Genomic DNA, 19636 nt, shown 5'->3' with positions numbered 1-19636 from the left:
TCCTTCCCAAGGGTTGTGATTACAAGCTTGAGCCACTCTGTCTGGGCTGGAACGAACTCCGTTAGTCCTCAGGACACTTTCTCCTGTGATGCTCATAAAAAATTTGATGTGTGTTATGAGGAGCTGTTACATGCTTCATTCTTCACATGAATATTGTGAAATGTGTTTACTTCCTTACTACTGGTGGACATTTGGGTCAATTACACTTTCACTGATTATAACTAATGCTGTTGTTGACATTTTTTTTTTTTCAGTCCTAGGGTTTAAGCCTAGTAGTGCCTTGGACATTATAGGCAAGGCCCCATCACCGAGCTCCATCCCCAGCCCTGCTGTGAACACACTTGTGTAAGTCCGATGAACAGCTGAATGTATTTCTGTTCTGTGGTTGGGCATTGTGGAATTTTATTTCCCTGTCCTTGACAACAGTGAAGGCGAACACTTCCCTGTGTGCTTATTGGCAACTCACATATCCAGTTTTCCTACTGGTTTGTCTGCCGTTGTTTACTGGTTAGTGGAAAAATTTTATAGGTTATTCATACAGTTATACTTATGATTCCTTTGTGAGATACTTTAAAATAAAATTTATTTATTTACTTATTTATTTGAGAGATATAAAGAGGCAGAGAGAAAGAGAGAGAATGGGTACACCAGGGTCTCCAGCCAATGTAAACAAACTCCAGACACATGTGCCACCTTGTGCATCTGGCTTATATGGGTCCTGGGGAATCGAACCTGGGTCCTTTGGCTTTGCAGGCAAGCACATTAACTGCTAAGCCATCTCTCCAGCCAAGTGTGAGATACTTTAATTAAGAAATATCTTCTCCACTAGATAGGCACATTTCAAAGTGGATTTATATTTTTTAAATAATATATATTCATAAAAATATTCAAGTAAACTAGAAGTAATAAGAGTCAAAAGATACCATGTCCCTCCACCACGTCGAATTGAATATGATTAAGTCACACATGTAACAAGATGACCGACAACACAGGTTGTATATTTTCTTCATTGATGTACCTTATGACTGTCATCCCATTTTACAGAAGGGCAAGTGAAGGCACAGAGAGGCAAAGTGATTGGCAAAAGCTAACATAGTTTGGATTTGAACCCAGGAGTCTGTGAACATCATGGCCTCAAGGAACTCCATTTTCCCCTTTAGAGCCTTTGGCTTGGAGGGTCTTTGACTTCAAGAATCTGCCTTCCTCAGGTTCCCTGCTTGGGGCTCCAGCTGGTGCTACGGCTTGTGGGGAGGGACGTCATAGCTTGTGGATCTTGATCTCTGAGTACTCGCACTGGGCGTGCTCAGGGTCCAGAGGCTGCCTGGGCTTCAGCCCTTGGAAACTGAGGGAGGCATAATGGAGCTCTGGCTCCTGCCCTGGAGTGTCTGTGGCTGTGGTTGTGGCTGTGTCCAGGGAAGAATGGTTTTCAGGGCTGGGTAACCTGGATGCATTGAGATCACCCTGACACAAGCAAGAGAGAAGGGCCTTTGAGAACAGTGGCAAAGACCATCAAAGAAATTTGAGACCCTTTCTGAGAGCTATTCTGGGTGGTCTGACCAGTGCAGAGGCCCAGGAGAGAAGGCATGAGGGCTCAACAGGAAGCAGCTACTCTGAGAGAAGCTTTGGTGGAGGGAGGAGAGGGAAACTCCCAGGCACCTCACCTATGGCTGCGGGAGGGAAGCTGGGCAGGGCGGGAAGACATCTGGGGAGAATAAGAGTTCCGTTTGACCTGCTAAGCTGCCCTGGCTTACCCGGCTGCAGCGTCTCACGTAGACACTGGGGGGAAGCATCCGGGAGACAATGCTCTTGGCAGGACATGTCTCCTCCCTGCTCGCTGCTTTTTCCGCTGATTTGGTTCTGTAGGTTCTCACTCTGGGAGAGAGAGCGGGACTTTTCATCTGAGCGGGGTGGCTGTTGGGAGCCCCAAAAGGCTGACTGCAAGATCAGAGACCCTTGTCTGGCCAGATGGCTCCCCTTTTCCTGGATGACTGGAACCTCATGAGGGGAACGGAATTGACATCTGCCCTAGGTGGCACGGCACCAGCTAACCACATCCACCTGGGCTTCATCACCTAGCGCCAGGAGGCTCTCTGGGAGTTGGGGAATTCTTTGACTTACTCCCGCCACCACCACTACTCCACGAAGCCTGCACCCAAATGAGGCCAGCACTCACATGACGACAATGAGGAAGGGGCAGACAGCAAGCAGGGCTGTGATACCAGCTCCCAAGATGGCCCCCTGAACCATTCCTGTCTCGGTCCCCGGTTTCCCTGGTGACGAAAGAGATTTGAGGTGATGGGCAGTCTTCCTGAGCCTAGGGCTGAGCATCCTACATTCCATGACCATGAGAATGCTTACTTCTGTCCTTGACTGGGGTCTTTCTCCCCACCTTCTGGTGTGCCCCCAACTTCCCCTTCCTCGTCAAAGGAAAAGGAACCCGCAGCTCTGTAGCTGCACTGCGTGCTGGGCCACCCCTTTGTCCCCCCCCTCCCAGTGTCCTGTTTGATCCAGCCACTCCGTGCCTTTCACGACGTCCTGATGCAGCAGCAGCAGGATGATGGCTCTCTGGGCCTCGTGGTCGTTCAAGGCCTCACAGCTGAGCCTGAGGCTAGAATTGAGCCGTCCGTGGAGTTTCAGGGTGCTGTTAGCCAAGGGTCCCATGGAGATGGAGGTGACCTTGAAAGAGGCGTTGCTGCTGTTCCCCTCCAGCAGCCCCGCCCCCAGCCGCCAGCGCAGGGAGGGGGCCGGCTGGGCTCGGGAGGAGCAGCTGCAGAGCAGACCCTCGGCCTCCCAGGAGCAGGAGGGTCCCAGCAGCTCTAGAGGATCTGGCGGAGCAAAGAGAAGGGTCAGAGGGGCTCTTCTGGGCTGGGCCCGCAGGGTCCTGCCCCTGGCATCCTCCTACTCACTCCTCATGATGAGGCTTACGGAGATTTCTACAGCGCTCAGCACGTACAGAGCTCGGCAGATATATTTTCCTTGGTCCTCTAATGTCACCTGAGGAAGCTGCAGCACCTGGTGAGTGGAGCTTTGGTTGGACTTCAGCTCCGGTTTCTCCCAGCTCACTTTGGCCTGGGGGTTGCTGTCAGCCACACAGTCCAGGAGCAAGGATTCACCCTCTTGAACCTGCAGAGATGAGTTGCTATGCAGCACCTCAGGTTCTGAGGAAGGAGAGAGAAGGGGAGCTCAGGCCCCCATGGAGCTCCATGCTGTTCTCCTCCTCCTATCACATAGGTCAGTCTTTTCTTGCGCTATCAGATTGTGCATTCGGCTTCAGGGGGAATAGAGAGGGGCCAAGGCACAATCTCCCAGAAGCCCCTGCGACTCCCTTTGGGCCTGCCTTTGGTCTCTCTCCTCCAGTTTTGGTCATCTGTGCCAACTCAGATCCCCATTTGCCCTGAATATTGTGCCATTCAGTCCTCAACACAGTGCACTGAGGCCTGTCTACTTTATTTGTGTCTGAAGGGCTCAGAGTCTAGGGGGCATGGTACCCTAATGCAGATGTCACAGAGCACCATGACAGATTTAGTGGTTGAAGCTGTCCACAAAACCCAGTGAGACTTCAGGACAAAGAGTGTTTCCCAGAAGAGAAAGGCTGAAGAAGAATGGGAAGAACAAGAGGAGTGGCCAGCAAACATGCCACTTGCCTACCCGTCAGAGCAGCTCTGGTGCAACTGGACAAGTCCTAGAGCAGGATGTTGCCTAGTAAAATCACCACAGGCCAAGCCAAAGCCATCCACACAATGGAAATAAATCCTTTCAGCTAACAAACAGCTGGCCTCCTTAACATGCAAAGGACTTCCTCAAGTCACATAAGAAATGGTCACAGAAGCCGGGCGTGGTGGTGCACGCCTTTAATCCCAGCACTCAGGAGGCAGAGGTAGGAGGATCGCCATGAGTTCAAGGCCACCCTGAGACTACAGAGTTAATTCCAAGTCAGCCTGGACCAGAGTGAGACCCTACCTTGAAAAACCAAAAAAAAAAAAAAAAAAAAAAGAATAAAAAGAAAAGAAATGGATGAAGAAACTCAAGTGAGTCTTAAACATAATAAAGCACACCCATCATTTTGACAAAATCATGATGTGAGTGAAAATGGCAGAGAATTCACTAGTGATGTCAGCAGGGTGGATGTGCTTAACAGGGAAAGAGACACAGTGCTCCTGGGAGAATAAATTAAGATAAATTCCATGTGGCACCATTTGGCTATATGTGTGGGGAAATTATAAACGGACTTTTTGTCTCAGAACTTTCTTCTCTAAAAAGTCACTTTTGCAGGCATGCATACAAATGTAGAGAATTTCACCTATGTCATTCACTTAAATGTTACTTGTTTTAATAAAAGACAAGATGCACCAGTTTTCTACCCAGACAGAACCAGTTAAACACCTTATAATCTCATATCATTGGAAAACCATGAGTCGTTAATAACGTGTGAAGGATTCCACCATATGAATGCAGAAAGAGCTTCAAGTTTGAGGGAAATAAACAAGTTTAATTCAGGCTTGTATCACTGTACTTTCTCGGTTGTGACAAATGTATCATAGTGATGTAAAAATTTAACAATGGAGGAACCTAGGTAACAGATCTAAGAAAATCTTATGTCTACTACACAGCTTTTCTACAAGTATAAGATCATCCCAAACTAATAGCTGTATTTAAAAATAAAAAGGGAGCCTGGAGCATAATTGAGTGAGAGAGTGTTTGCTTCGCATGCACAAAGTCCTGGGCTCAATTTTCAACAAATAAATAAGGAAATAAAAACATGATAAAATTTCAAAGTGATGTGTATAGAATGGTGTGTGTGTGTGTCTTTGCGTGTGTGTGTGTGTGTGTGTGTGTGTGTGTGTGTGTGTGTGTGTGTTTAAATGTGTAAGCATAGGTTATCTATGCAAGGACAGCCTAGATGAGAGAACAGAAGGTTTCAAGCAGTCACTGGGTTTTTCTAGGAATGGACTTCTAGTCCCCTAAAGTCCCTGTGTTAGCTTTAACCTGCAATGTGATGGAGATGGGGCCTTGGTGGGGGAGGGATAATTAGATTATCTGAGGTTGTGAGAGGGCTGGCTCTAAGTGGGATTTCTGAGATCCTATGAAGACACCTGACTGCTTGTGTAGCCTGCCTCTGTTGTATAAGGACTAGAGAGGTGGCCATCTGTAATCCAGGAAGGGTGCCCTCACCAGACATGGGATGGGTCAGCACCCTGAACTTCTAGCCTTCAGAACTGGGAGTCAGGTTCTCCGTTATGGAAGCTCAGGCAGAATAAGACACATTTCATGCTTGCTCTTTGACAAAATCACTCACAAGAAGGGCAGTAACTGTGAAGCAGGTCAGATTCGGGTTCTGAGGAGAAGGAGGGCAGGTTGGGGACTAAAACACAACCTTGGCACTGGGGACTTTCATAAGTGCACCTTGAGCAATGCCAAGGCCATGGGCCCCTCCGGGAGAGTGCAGTGTGTGGGTGACAAGTAAGTGAGGATGCCCCACATCACCACCCCACACCCAGAGCCTCCCCCTGCCTGAGCTGCGGTGCCTGTTTATCTTTAGGGGAACAATCCCTCCCCCGACTCCAGGGAGGAGATGTTACACCCTACCTGTGTGTTGTCCCCGGTACACCTTGATGGTCAGCTTCTCCGGAGCATCTGGATGAAGAGACATGATTGTGTCCTTTTCAGGGGCAGGAAGTGGTTGCTGGTGCTTCTCCCAGAAAATGTAGAGCAAGGAAGTAGGGTTGGGGTGCTCTCCACTTCTTCCCCATTCCTGTCTTTCAGTGCCAAACACACCACTCCTCCATTACACAACCCCAACACCCAGCCCCCGGGTCTGAGACATATTGACCTGACACTCACACAACACGTCTAGCTGGACAGTTTTCTCCACGGTCACACCAGCTCCAGGAAAAGTCACCCGGCAGGTGAGGTTGGTGCCATGGTCCTGGGGTCGGGGTGTGAAGGTCAGCTCTGAGAAGTAGGTGTTCCTAGAGGCCATGTGGGTGAGGTCAGCTGACATCCAGGAGAAGAGAGGGGGCTTCCCTTGCTCACAGGCCCAGGGCACGGAGCAGGTGAGGTTGCTTCGATAGCCAGCACTCAGGTTCCCTGGGACTTGGATGTCAGGAGTCTTTGTCAAAGCTGAGGCATGAGACGGAGACAGTCGGTCATGGCTGGGGCCCCTGGTTATACTCCAAAGCAGATGCTGCGTGAGTCCAGCTATCTCCACTCACCAGCCAGGCTGTCAGGTCAACAGCACTCCCCAGGGTTAGGAGCCGGGGATCCCCACCTCATCACGGTGTTGGTGCCATCAGGACCCATGCACATAACCTCATTGCTTACCCAGTACCTTCACAGCCAGTGGCTTCTTTGAGTAACTGTATTTCATACTTCCTCTCTCCACCCTGAAGAAGTATGCTCCTGTGTCACCCTGGCGTGCATCTTTGATGAGCAGGGAACAGTTACTGTTCTGAGGGTCCCCAGTGAGTTGGAATCGGCCCAGGGTGGCCTCCTTTACTTGTCGATTGGGGTTGTTTGTGGCCACTGGAGAGTCAGAATTTATATTGGCCCCATTCTGGAACCAGTAGCCAAACACAGAGTCCGTGGGGGAGGGAAAGCTGGGGAAGTGGACACTGCATGACACAAGGACACACAGACCCTCCTCCACCTCCACTGAAGAGGGTGCTTTCAGCTGGTACTCTGAATTCTGAGCCAAGGACCCTGCAGGGACACAAGAGTTACATTGGTCGTGCCCCACCAGCCCCTCCCTGTGCCCACTTACCTGCCCACGGCAGGGGCAACAGCAGTGGCCACAGCATCACCCCGAGGAAGGTTCCTGGGCTCCTGGGAGTGAGCAGAGAAGGAAGGAATGAGCAGAGGAAAGAGAAGGTGAGTGTCATTGGTGGTGCTGCGGGACGGAGAAAAAGCCCCAGCGAAAGCCTGGGGATGAGGCAGAGAGCCAGTGACCACAGAGGAGGAACTTCCCACACATGCTATGTGAGAGCCATAAAGGCCCTGGGAAAGCAACCACTTCCACTTTCCACATATGGTCCTTTGCTGTCACTCAGCAAGAAGGACCTGCCCTCAGCTCCTGGCCCTTTGTCTTTGGTCTTTTCCTCCCACCCCACTGTCCCCAACCGGCAAGTAGGCATCAATTGACCACTGGTGGCTTTAGATCAGCTGGCAGGGCAGGATTACAAAAGGGCTGGCAGGGCTGGAGGGATGGCTTAGTGGTGAAGACATTTGCCTGCAAAGCCGAAGGACCCAGGTTCAATTTCCCAGGACCCACATTAGCCAGATGCATAAGGGGGCACACACGTCTGGAATTTATTTACAGTGGCTAGAGGCCCTGGTGTGCCCATTCTCTCTCTCCCCCTTTCCCTCTTTCTTTGTCAAATAAATTTAAAAAAATAAAATATTTTTTAAAAAGGGCTGGCAGAGCAGGCATAAGGAAGAAAACACGAAGATGGAGTGGATGAATGAGGAATGAATGAATGATAAGTGAATGAATGCAACACACACATCCTGAACAGCTCCTCTTCGCTGGGAAGTGCAGTCAGAAGACAGACTGAGTTCTCCAGGGCCAGAGGACGCCCAGGTCACTCCAGCAGCTGTGAGTAAAGGTTAGTGCAGGGACACGTGGCAACCCTGCCACCGACTGTGAAGTAAGAGAAAGTTCTCAGGAACAAGTCAGTGAAGAGGGAGGACCAGGAGTCAGATGGATTCATGTGGACATGGCTTTCTCACCTCCTTCCTGTTCTTCCCTAGCTATCCCTGGTGTGGACCACACAGAGCAGGCCCCCAGAGCCCCTTGAGTGGGGCAACAGCAGCAGAAAGTGGAGAGGGGTGAATCAGAATTTGTGGCAGGTGGTCCTGGCACATGTCCCTCTGTGTTTCAGCTTCATTTGTCTCATGGCTGGACCACAGTCCCCAACCCTCAAATCTGAGGGGAATCCAACGCGTAGATGGAAGACAGCGTTCTCTGCACTTTGGAATAACTATCAAGCTGTGCGTCCCCACCATACCAGTGGCTACCGTGGCATCCCCGCTCATCCTGAGTGGTCATTCTCAGCCAAGCCCCCTACACCACCTCCTGGTGGTCCACACTTCTGTGGATCTTCCTCATTTGAGGCCACACAGGAAGGAGGTGAGGGTGCAAAGGCTGTCAGCGTAGACTGAATTCTCTAATACCCTCTGTCTGCCCGAGGAAGGGACAAACCCTCTCCGTGCATAGTTGGATGTCACATTCCGGGACCGACATCATGGACCACACTGATCCACCTTCAAGTTCATCTGCTGTAGTGCCAATCCCACACCCCACCTCAGAATGCGGCCGTGTCTGGATACAGTGCGTTTAAAGGGGTATTCAGTTAAAATGAGGCCATTAAGGTGGCCCTAATCCAATATAAGTCGTGTGCTTTTGAAATGAGAAAATTGAGACACAGACATTTCACACGATGTGAGGACACCGGGAGAAGATGCCACCTGCCGACCAGGGACGCAGGCCTCTGGAAGGAATCTGTCCTGCTAAGTTCTACCTCAGAACTGTCAGAGCACAAACTCAAGGTTTCAGCTGCCCAACCTGTGGACTTTGTCACTATAGCCAGAGCAGACTGGCACCTGGGGTCATCTTAAAGATGCCATGTGTTGCCACAGGGAAGCTGCTCAGGCACCCTGCCCTGGTCACAGTGAAGTGCACAGGGCCAAGCCGACTCAGTGTCAGTGGATCTGTGAAGTCAGGGTGCGGGAGGAGACTGGGAAGAAAAGGGTTGGGCCACCAAACCAAGTATCCTGCTGCCCCTGTGCCCCAGCCTTGCTCTGCGGTTATGTCGCCCCAACACACTTGCTCTCTCTTCCCTAGGACAGGACTTTTCCATCTGTAGAGCAGCATCTCCTAGGGACTGTGCTGAGGTGGGACAGACTCTGCGGAGACACATGTGGGGTCAGAGGAGGCAGAGATGGTGTCACCACCTGGAGACTTCAGAGCTTCACTGTAGGAGCCCAGGGGAGGGAATGTGGATCTGGCAAGACAATGGGACAGATGAGGTAGAAGGCAATGCCATTCAGGTCACAGAGCACTAAGGAAACTGGACTGTCTGTAGGAAAGAGCAATGGAGGGGAAATGACCAGGAGATGAGGAGGTGGCTCAATGGTTAAAGGTTCAATTACTCAGGACCCACGTAAGCCAGATGCACAAGGTGGTGATGCATCTGGAACTTGTTTGCAGTGGCTGGAGGCCCTGGCATGCTCATTCTCTCTCCTCTCTGAAATAAATAAGTAAATAAATAAATAGGCTGAAGAGATGGCTTAGCAGTCAAGGTGCTTTCCTGCAACGTCAAAGGACCCAGGTTCAATTGTGCAGGACCATGTAAGCCAGGTGCACAAGATGGTGCATGTGTCTGGAGTTTGTTTGCAGTGGCTGGATGCCCTGACATGCCCATTCTCTCTCTCTTTTCCTGTCTTTCCCTCTCTCTGCTTCATTCTCTCTCTCACATAAATACATATAAACATTTAAAAAAATTGAGAAGCAAATATGTTTATAAAGTGTTCAATGGGTCAGAACGTGTGTAATGGGTAAAGTGTGAGGAATAAAAAGAGCTTGATTACTCCAGAGGAAATGACAGATCAGGATTGGAGTTTGAGGTGTGGTTTCAAAACATTGTCATAAAGGCCTCCCTGAGAAGAACACAAGAGCTACGCTTCCAAGGTTCGCCCCACAATTGATGACTGGCTGAAGCCACAGGGTGCTGAAGGAGAGGCAATGTCTTCCAGGTCACAGAGCACAACTGGACTTTCTGCAGGAAAGAGGAGTGGGCAGAAAATGACCAGCATAGGCAATTTCAGCTCCTGATTGGCTCTTTATCTGTGCATGGGCTCCGAAGGTATGTCCTCCATCCACCTGACACTCTGACTGGGTAGTGGTCATAAGAAGCCCCTGGTTACCTGCAGTGTAGGGCCCTGCGCTGGCTGCTTGGCTTGTGGAAGCTGAGCAATGGAGAAAGCTCCTTGGGTAGGTCAAGGTCATGTCCTGTGCTTTCTGCCCTCTTCCCCACTGGCAGACAGATCATGACTGGATATCCAGATCACCTTGTGAAGGCCTGGTATTGGGACCGCACACCCTGATTTTCAGTAACACGGGGCTCCTTTCTCAGTCAGGTGGTGTGTAGCCGGCACATTCTGGGACCATGCACAAGACAACTTCACATGCTTATGATGGTCAGATGAAGCTTGCAAGCTAGTCAGTTCACCATGGGCCTGGCTCAGTGGTAATCAGCTGGTGCTCTTCATTCGGTCAGCAGTCAGGAACCATGTTGTCAAGCCAGTTACCCAGTCAGCCTGCCATCACTCAGTCACGTGTCCATCCTGTCTCCATGCAGTTACATGTTCATTACATTACCCCTCAGTCACGTGTTCATCCTGTCTCCACTCATTTAGTTGTTCATTGCAGTCCCTCAGTCATCTGCCCATGCTGTCACCTATCAATCAACTGGTCTCCCTGCCACACATAAATCACCTGCTCTTCCTCTCATCTTCCCATTACCATTATCTTTCCATGACCCCCTTGATATCCTGGTCATCCTGTCAATCCCAGTCATCTGTTGATTTTGTCACCTGCCATCACCTGGTCAGTCTATCTTCCTGTCAGTCCTCTCTTTAACCTGTCACCCTTCAGTATCCTGTTATAGTGTCATCACATATGTTACTTGGCTTAGTATCCACTGTCTGTCACTGTTCAGTATCCTGGTCAGCCAAAAGTGCAGTTGATAGGTCACCAGTCTACCAACAAGTCAACCGAGCAGTCTTGGTCAATGATGATGTGGGTGGCATTCAAAGTCAACAACTGGGCTGGAGAGACAGCTCAGTGACTAAGGCACTTGCCTGTAAAATCTTATAACCCAGGTTCAATTCTCTAATATGTAAAACCAGATGCACCAAGTGGCACATGTATCTGGAGTTAGCTTTCAGTGGGCTAGAGGTCCTGGTGTGCCCAGATATCCAGCCATTGGTCAGCTGCCATTTCTCTCCCCACCCCTAAGGTTTTAGGCCAAAGTCATGTTCTTTTTGCTGCCTGATCTAGGGTCATCGAAAGTCTTAAGTCTTAAGAAACTGCCTTCAACATCATCTCCCCCTCCTTTTCTGGAGAAGGGGTTCAGGCTGGGCTTCAGATGAGCTCCCTAGCCTACAAAGCTAATACATAGGACCTCAACTCCCTCCCACTGAAATCCTTTCCTCTGCAAACTGGTCTTCAGAAAGATACCTCAGGGGTTTCCAGGAGGAGCCTAGAGTGTGAGCACCAAAAGCTAGAGTACCAAAACACACGTTCTCTCAGGACAGAAACAGATCTGGGAGCCTGAGATGAGCTTTCCAGACACCCTTAAGGGGCTCTTAGTGCCCCATAAGTGCACCCACACACCCATGGTATCCTCAATGAAAGACTTAGGAGAGGCATGCTAGGGACAGACACTGCGCGTGGCGCACTTGGGCTCCCATGCTGGTCTGTGGCCCCAGACCCCCCTCCTCTTTGCCTCACATGTCCTCTCAGGAAGGCCCACTCCCTTCTTACATGCTTGTTTTTCCCCTTCCCACATTTCTGAGTAAGCTAAATGGCTAGTCCCCTTATCATAGGATCCTCCCACTTCAGTGCTGGGGTCCGACCTAGACAGTGCCAACCACCAAAAGGGGCAATCACCCAGACAGTGCCAATCACCGAGGGTGATCCAACCACCAAAAGAGATTTGAATCCTGAGAGTTCCAGGGACGGTTATCACTGACTTTGGTACTGAAAACGGCTCGAGAGTGGAGTTTGGGGGCTACCCAGTCAACAGGAGGACCCGAACCTGAAGATCTTGGGCCACAGAGGAGAGCATAGACAGGGAGTGGGCAGGCCTAGGGAGCAGGAATGTGTGTGGCCAGATGAGCTCCCACCGGGAGCAGGCTATGCAGAGCATTTCTCTCTGGCCCCACCTCCCAGCCCTCAGGCACTGTCCCTCTTGAGGGTTATCTGGAGAGCCTCAGGGATGGAGATGTACATCCTGAGGCCTCTGCTTTAGGCTCACTGCTCTATTCCTGCAAGGATTCTGTTTCACACCAGCCCCACAAAGTTGGCAAAGGAGAAACACAGTCAGGAGTAGAGTGTGTCTGTGCCTTTTTCTCCAGGTATGTCACCAGCCCTGTGACCCTGGGCAGTAGAGTCTCGGGCCTGAGGGGGAAGGACAATGCTTTGTGGTCACTTAATCCTGGCTCTGATGGATGTCCCTGTCCGGTGATGTCACACCTCCCTGGTGCTACTTGGAGGAGCTCCTTTTCCACCCAGGAAAGGCATGAGCCTATATAGCTGCCTAGCACTGTGGATTCTGGGTAGAGGTGGGGAATCTGGTGATCTGGTGAGTGGTAGAGATGGGGGATCCGGTCGGTGGTAGGGAATGAGGGGTACAGCTGCTCTGATTCTATCTATCCTCAGTCCTGGAGTCCCAATCTTTCTAGCCATCTTTACTCCACTTCTTTGCATTCTTTTTGACTCTTTCCTGCACTGTTTCCAATGTCTTTATGGTTGTATTAGAGGGGTCAGCAGGGAAAGATAGACCGAGGCCATCTGTTTAGACCACAAGTCTAACAGTCACTGTTTAATGTTTTGGCTGGAAGGTCTATCCTTATTCCCAGCCTCCCATTATCAAAAAATGGAAGCCTGATTCAGTTGCCTCTTCTGAGGGGGGATGAGCATCAGGCACAATGCCAGATGTTTCCACTTGGTTTCTCAGTGGTTATCATGAATGCTGACATGATGCCCTCACCCTTCATGATGTGGATGAAGGTAAGGAATTGGGGGCTGTTTCTCCTAACACTGATTTTTATCATTTCAATCTGTTTTTCAGGAAGAAGACCAGAAGACAGCTTCTGTTGCTGTCTACCACCTCCTCCCAGACACCTGCTTTTGAGCTCGTTTGTAAGGAGAAGGTCTCTGTCCCAAATGGACATGGACATGGGTGTTTTTAGAGGAGGAGTGAGGACACCCCAGGAGGGAGGGATGCCATGCAGAGAATGGCTTAGGTTCAGGGGTAGGATACAGCCATGAGGAGCAGGCAAGGGCAGCCTGGAGCACAGCTTAGTAGCCTGGAGCCCATGGGCACCAGTCTATAAGCTAAGTCCTGCTGGAGTGCAGTCACGCAGGCTCACCTGCAGGCAACCATGGCTGCCTGTGTGCTTCAGCAGCAGAGGTGAGTAGTCGCAATGCAGACCACGTAGGCTGCAGAGCCCGAAGTATTCACCATCTGATCATTTACAAAACAGCGTGTAAATGTCAGGGTGAAATGCTTTGAAATTCTTCTTTGGGATGTACAGCTGTGGAAGTATTTTTACTGTGGTTAGCTCTGAAGTTTAGAAAACCCCCAATGCTAATAAGAGATCTGGATCGTAGCTGGACATAAAGGAGACAGGAAATTCAAGTAGGAAGAGGTTAGATGCCATTAGGGAAGACTTAGGAGTGGAGAGTGGGAAGATGCTGGAGGAAAAGTTAAGGAACAAAAGGGTTTGCTGTAGGGATTTAATCATGGGGTGAGGCTGATGGAGGGGGGTTGGTACCATGTCTGGAATAACCACACTGGGCTTGTGGACCAAATGCCCACATGGGAGGAACCAGTCATCCACCCTCTCCCTACACCAGGAGTCCTCTCCACTACCTTGAGAAGTAGGACTAGTAACATCCATTAGACAGACAGGAACACAGACTTGGTTCCCAATCTCTGGTTACAAAATCATAGAACTTCAACAGAGGAGGAGACACACACAGTTGTCTGTCACACACTTCCTACTGGGATGGAAAGTTTCGGAAGCAGCCTGTGAGGTCCACAGAGGACACGGGTCTTTGGGATGAGAATAATACTTCTGAGGTCTCCTCAGTGGGTTCGGATCTCCGAGTACTCTGTGGAGGTGTCCTCCTGAAGCCTCATGCTATGAAAACTGAGGGTGGCGTAGTGGAGGTCCTGCTCCATCCCCATGGTGGAGGTTTCCTCTGAAGACCTTGGGGGCTCAGTGGGACTGTAAGGCTTAGAGTCCAGCTTGTGACCCTGTGTAGAAAGGAAGGAAGGAGTCATAACAGGACACTGAGACAGAGATTGCCATAAGGTAAACAGGACTCATGAAATGAATTTCATTCTGATGGAGTAATTATTCACTCATTCTTCCGTGGAATGTTCCTGAAGGCATTATTTGGTCATTTATCCAACACTTCATGTACTGATTTCCTGCTTCTCGGATATACCGATCTCCCATGAGACCTAGAGGAAACTGTTATGACTGTAGTCATTTTACCGAAAGGGAAGCTAAGCCTCGGGGAGGCCGGATCCTTCACATAGTCTCCCATCTCTTGATCAGGAAGTCCACCCAGGTCTCTCTGAGACTTTCTGTGTGTTGGATCCATAGGAGGCAGGAGTACAGAGACAAACCCTATGGCTCAGGTGGATGAAGCCAGCTTGTTACATCAGCATGTGATTTTCAAGTGTGCCACCATACAGGTGAGTCAGTGAGAGGCAGAACACCAGCAAGTTCCTCAGACCCCACCTTCATCTCATGGATTGCCATGCAGCGGGACACCCTAGGAGTGCCTTTGTCACAGGTTTGAGGTGCCTGTCACAGACGGGCACACAGGGCACCCTGGAGACACAGCATTGGACACTGGTGGAAATGGTCAGCGATCGCAGAGCAAGAGAAGTGTGCTGAGGAAGGTGCTGACTGCACCTGTGCTATCCTGATCTGGGCTCCTGATGATCCTGGAGACACTGCTTCTCTTAGGGAGAGATAGTTTGTAGGGACAGTAAAGGAGGTGCCTGGGTACACCTATACGAACAGTTAATCCAAATTCAAACACAACCACATTTAAAATTTTTTTTTTGTTAGCCGGGTGTGGTGGTGCACGCCTTTAATCCCAGCACTTGGGAGGCAGAGGTAGGAAGATTGCCATGAGTTCGAGGCCACCCTGAGACTCCATAGTGAATTCCAGGTCAGCCTGGGCTAGAGTGAGACCCTACCTCGAAAAATCAAAAAAAAAAAAAAAAAAAACCAAAAAAATTTATTTTGTTCATTTATTTATTTGAGAGAGACAGACAGAAAGAGAAAGAGGCAGAGAGAGACAGAGAATAGGCAGGCCAGGGCCTCCTGCCACTGCTAACGAACTCCAGACTCGTGTGCCCCCCTGTGCATCTGGCTAACGTGGGTCCTGGGGAATCAAGCCTCGAACTGGGGTCCTTAGGCTTCACAGGCAAGGGCTTAACCACTAAGCCATCTCTCCAGCCCCCAACCACATTTTTAATGGAGCTCTTACACTCTGGGCACTGTCCTTCAGACCCATAAACCTTTAGGTCCCAGGTACCAGGTAAGTAGAGATAGCCTCGACCCCAGAACCAGTTGAAATTATAAACAGGGACAATCCTAGCCTGACAAGCCTGCTCACCCTGTCTCATCTAGTCCTTCACATGGTCACCACAGTCAGGACTTCTGTCCATGACTCCCTTCACCACCACTGATGCTCTGTGGCCTCCTGTGATGCCGCGTGCCTGTTTCTCCAAGACACTGATTCTTACACTGTTTTCTAAAGGGAAATCATCTCATGATTGACAGGCCATGCTGTGACTAAATAACACACACACACACACACACACACACACACCATAAAGCAAGGGGGCATGTAAAAAGCTCAGAGCTGGGTTATGAATGGGTCACTGCCATGGGCCACCACAGGGAGGTGTGTTGAAGGTAGACTAGGTCCCAGGTGCTCCTGTCACTCACCTGGGAGGCTGGCTGCACGGCGGGGGAGCTGTAGCTAGTGCCCATTCTGATCCTGGCTGTTTTCTTCCGGTGTGACTTCACTCTGGTGGGAGACACAAGGGTCTCTCAGCCTCATTTGCTCGGGGTCATTTTCATGACCATGACACAAGCCTCAGGAACACTCATCTAGCTGCCTTCATGATTGGACTGTCACAGGGACCCCTCTTGTTCCCACTTCCTCAGTGATTTGGACTAGGTGCTTTGGGACAGACTCATACATGTCTGATAGTTGTAGCTTAGGGTTCTCAACACCCCATAGCCTGTTCTCTAGAAAAAGATCCTCATGCTTCTCCAGGTCCCTCCAAGTCCATGTCCCCGTGCTCCAGCCCTGGCCCACTCCTGACCCATGGCTGAAGCTCACATGAAGACGACCAGGCAGAAACAGATGGAGAGCAGGGTTACGACACCAGCGCCCCCTATGGCACCCCGAACCACTCCTGAAACTGCTTTTGTCCCCAGGTTTCCTGCTGAAGAAAGAGACATCTGTGAACTCCAATCCTTTTAAAAAATTATTTTAAATTTATTTTATTATTATCATGTAATTATTATTTACTTTAATTTATTATTCATAAATAAACTTATTTATAAGAACTGAAACTCTAAAATGACTAGAAGAAAAAACAAGGAGAACACTCTGAAATCTAAGTGTAGGGAAAGACTTTCTGAATAAGACCCCAGTAGCTCAAGAAATTAGTTAAACACACAAGCACAGTGATCTGATGAAATTAAAAAAGCTATTGTAGGGCTGGAGAGATGGCTTAGCGGTTAAGCTCTTGCCTGTGAAGCCTAAGGACCCCGGTTCGAGGCTCGGTTCCCCAGGTCCCACGTTAGCCAGATGCACAAGGGGGCGCACGCATCTGGAGTTCGTTTGCAGAGGCTGGAAGCCCTGGTGCACCCATTCTCTCTCTCTCCCTCTACCTGTCTTTCTCTCTGTGTTTGTCGCTCTCAAATAAATAAATAAATAAATAAAAAAGAAAGAAAAAAGAAAAGCATAAGCCAAATTCAATGGCTTTAAAAAAGTTAAAAAAAAAAAAAGCTATTGTACAGATAAGTAAATCATCAACAGAGTCCATAGGCAACCTACTGAATGGGAGAAAATCTTTGCCAGCTATACATTTGACAGAGGGTTACTATCTAGAATTTACATATGACTGAAAAAATTAGGTGATTTTAAAAGTCAAACAACTCACTAAAAACAATGGGGGCAGGGAAATGAACAGAGTTCACAAAGAAAGAAAATGGTGAATAAACACCTAAAGAGTTGTTCAACATCTTTAACAATCATTGAAATGCAAATTAAAATGACTTTGATGGGCTGGAGAGATGGCTTAGAGGTTAAGGCATTTGCCTGCAAAGCCAAAGGATCCTGGTTTGGCTCTCCAGGACCCACATAAGCCAGATGCACAAGGTGGCGCACGCAACTGGAGTTTGCAGTGGCTTGAGGCCTTGGTGTGTATATTCTCTCTCTCTCTCTCTCTCTTCCTCTCTCTCAAATAAATAAATAAAAAATATTTTTAAAAATGACTTTGAAATTCCATCTCATGCCAGTCAGCATGGCAAGCATAAAAAAATAAAAAATCAGGGCTGTAGAGATGGCTTCGCAGTTAAGGCACTAGCTTGTGAAGCCTAAGGATCCATGCTTGACTCCTAAGCCATAAAGCAGACATACCATGGTGAGGCAAGTGCAAGGTCGCAATGTCCACTAGGTGGCGCAAGCATCTAGAGTTCAATTTCAGTGGCTGAGGCCCTCGCCTGCTGATTCTCTGTTTCTCTAGCTTTCTTTAAAATAAGAAAATATATACATATATATTTTTTAATTTTTGTTTTGTTCACTTTTTATTTATTTATTTGAGAGTGACAGAGAGAGAAAGAGACAGAGAGAGAGAGAGAGAGAGAGAGATTGAGAAGGGGCGTGCCAGGGCTTCCAGCCACTACAAATGAACTCCAGATGTGTGCACCCCCTTGTGCATCTGGCTAACATGGGTCCTGGGGAACCGAGCCTCGAACCCGGGTCCTTAGGCTTCACAGGCCAGCGCTTAACCGCTAAGCCATCTCTCCAGCCCTATACATATATTTTTAAAGACTCAAATAACAACAGATGACTGCAGAGAAAAAGGAAACCTCATCCACTGCTGGTAGGAGTTCAAACTTGTAAAGCCACTATGGAAATCAGTAGGGAGCCTCCTCAAAACGCTGACAATAGACCTATCATTTTATCTAGCTATACCACTCCTGAACACCTCTACCCGGAGACTGTAGTTTACTACAGAAACACTTGCTCACCCATACTTGTCTCTGCCCTATTTACAATAGGAATTGGAATCAGCCCAGATTCCATGAATAGTTAATGAAGATGTGATACACACACATACATGCATACATACACACACACAATGGAATTCTATGCAATGGTAAGGAAACATGAAATAATAAAATTTGCAGGAAAATGGGTGGACTTGGGAAACAATACTAAATGAGGTTTACACAGGCTCAGAAAGACAAACACTGCATTATTCTGAAGGTTGTTAGAGCCTTTAAGCACTGGAGCTTGGCTTGAGAAAGTAAAACACCAGGGACCTTTGCAAATCATACCTACCCCAATTGCGGTCCTGCTCTCCCAGATTCCTGATTGGGTACAAACTTCTTTTACATACTCTTCCTGCCTTTGCTATTGTCATGGCCTGAAATCTCTCTGAAAATGTGAGACAAGATATACTTTTCTTCCTTTCAGTTGTTTCTGTTAAGTATTTAGCGACAACATTCAAAATAGACCTGCTTTCTTTTTTTTTAAAAAAAATATTCTTTAAAATTGTTTTAAATTTATTTGCAAACAGAGAGAGATAGAAAAGAGACAGAGAGAGAATGGCTACACCAGGGCCCCAGCCACCGTAAGGATGCATGCACCACTGTGCATCTGACTTTACGTGGGTACTTGGGAATCAAACCCCAGTTGTTAGGCTTTGCAGGCCAGCACCTTAACCACTGAGCAATTTCTCCAGCCTACTTTCTTTTCCTTTGAGGACTGAAGGAAGGGACTACCATGTTCATCATTGTGTGACTTACAACAGTCACAGTTACTTTCTCATTGCTAGAACAAATATCTGACCACAAACAGCTTATGGGAGGAAAGGGTTTATATTAGATTTCTAGAATACAGGGGAAGCATCATCAATAGATAAATAGCCGAGAAACACCACCAGTAGTCAGCAATCATGGACAGCCAGAGCTCCAACTGGCTCTGTACACCTAGTAGAGCTGGACTAAAGGTCCACCCCCCAAAGACACACCTCTTCCCTAGTATATGAAGCTATGATTGTTGGACAGGGGGAGATGGCTGAATGGCTAAAGGCACTTTTATGCAAGGCTTGCCAGCCTGGATTCAATTCCCCAGGACCTATATAAAGCTAGATGTGCAAAGTTGCGCTTGAGTTCATTTGTGGTGGCAAGAGTCCCTGGCACAGCCATTCTCTCTCTTTTCTCTCCCTCCCTCCTTCTCCTTGTTAGAGGTGGGTCACCTTTCTAAGAGTTGTCAGCTATGGAGTCCCTGAGGACCCATAAATCATATGGGCTGTTGCCATTACTATCTTTCCCATGCCCAAACTAGATGTCTATTGCTTAAGACACCATACACTTTGGCTGCACATCTTCCAATTCAGCTGTGGACTGTGGTATCAAAATGCCAGGAAATACGTGCCTAATGGTACAATAGCAGCACAACTAAGATATGAGCAGCTTAGGGGTGACAGGGCCCCAAATGCAAAAATGAGGAATGTCTTTGAGCCTATGGGGGAAGTTGTAGGTCGTTCCACCTCACTACAGGCCAGAAATGTCACAAGGG

At 48.7% G+C, this 19636-nt stretch overlaps 2 protein-coding genes across 2 annotated transcripts in view; both read right to left on the bottom strand.

Annotated features, from left to right (window-relative positions):
• Window positions 1-1257: 1257 nt before the first annotated feature.
• LOC101614857 (sialic acid-binding Ig-like lectin 5) lies at window positions 1258-6880 on the bottom strand. The gene is made up of 9 exons (XM_045133365.1): window positions 6761-6880; window positions 6322-6699; window positions 5842-6120; window positions 5587-5634; window positions 2907-3158; window positions 2523-2825; window positions 2174-2270; window positions 1752-1872; window positions 1258-1461 (listed from the first exon to the last, which is right to left on the bottom strand). Exons 1-9 carry the CDS (start codon window positions 6876-6878, stop codon window positions 1258-1260), a joined length of 1800 nt encoding a protein of 599 aa, XP_044989300.1. The 5' UTR covers window positions 6879-6880.
• A 6625-nt stretch (window positions 6881-13505) lies between these two features.
• LOC105945071 (myeloid cell surface antigen CD33-like) overlaps window positions 13506-19636 on the bottom strand; it is a 28249-nt gene continuing 22118 nt past the window's right edge. Inside the window, exons 4-6 of the mRNA XM_045134529.1 lie at window positions 16160-16265; window positions 15760-15841; window positions 13506-14042 (exon numbers count right to left, since the gene is read on the bottom strand). Of these exons, the coding sequence (XP_044990464.1) occupies window positions 13872-14042; window positions 15760-15841; window positions 16160-16265 (359 nt within the window). The 3' untranslated portion in view covers window positions 13506-13871. The remainder of the gene's footprint in view (window positions 14043-15759; window positions 15842-16159; window positions 16266-19636) is intronic.

This window comes from Jaculus jaculus, chromosome 14 (assembly GCF_020740685.1).
Source record: "Jaculus jaculus isolate mJacJac1 chromosome 14, mJacJac1.mat.Y.cur, whole genome shotgun sequence".
Taxonomy (NCBI): domain Eukaryota; kingdom Metazoa; phylum Chordata; class Mammalia; order Rodentia; family Dipodidae; genus Jaculus; species Jaculus jaculus.
Note: the sequence above shows the minus strand (reverse complement) of the source record. Positions and strands in the feature narration are given on the sequence as shown.

Coding starts and splice junctions, on each gene's coding strand:
- LOC101614857 (XM_045133365.1), bottom strand. CDS start 6,878: ATGACACTCACCTTCTCTTTCCTCTGCTCATTCCTTCCTTCTCTGCTC. Junction 2,826..2,906: donor CGTAAGCCTCATCATGAGGA/GTGAGTAGGAGG, acceptor TTGCTCCGCCAG/ATCCTCTAGAGCTGCTGGGA. Junction 1,873..2,173: donor CCCTTCCTCATTGTCGTCAT/GTGAGTGCTGGC, acceptor TCTCTCTCCCAG/AGTGAGAACCTACAGAACCA.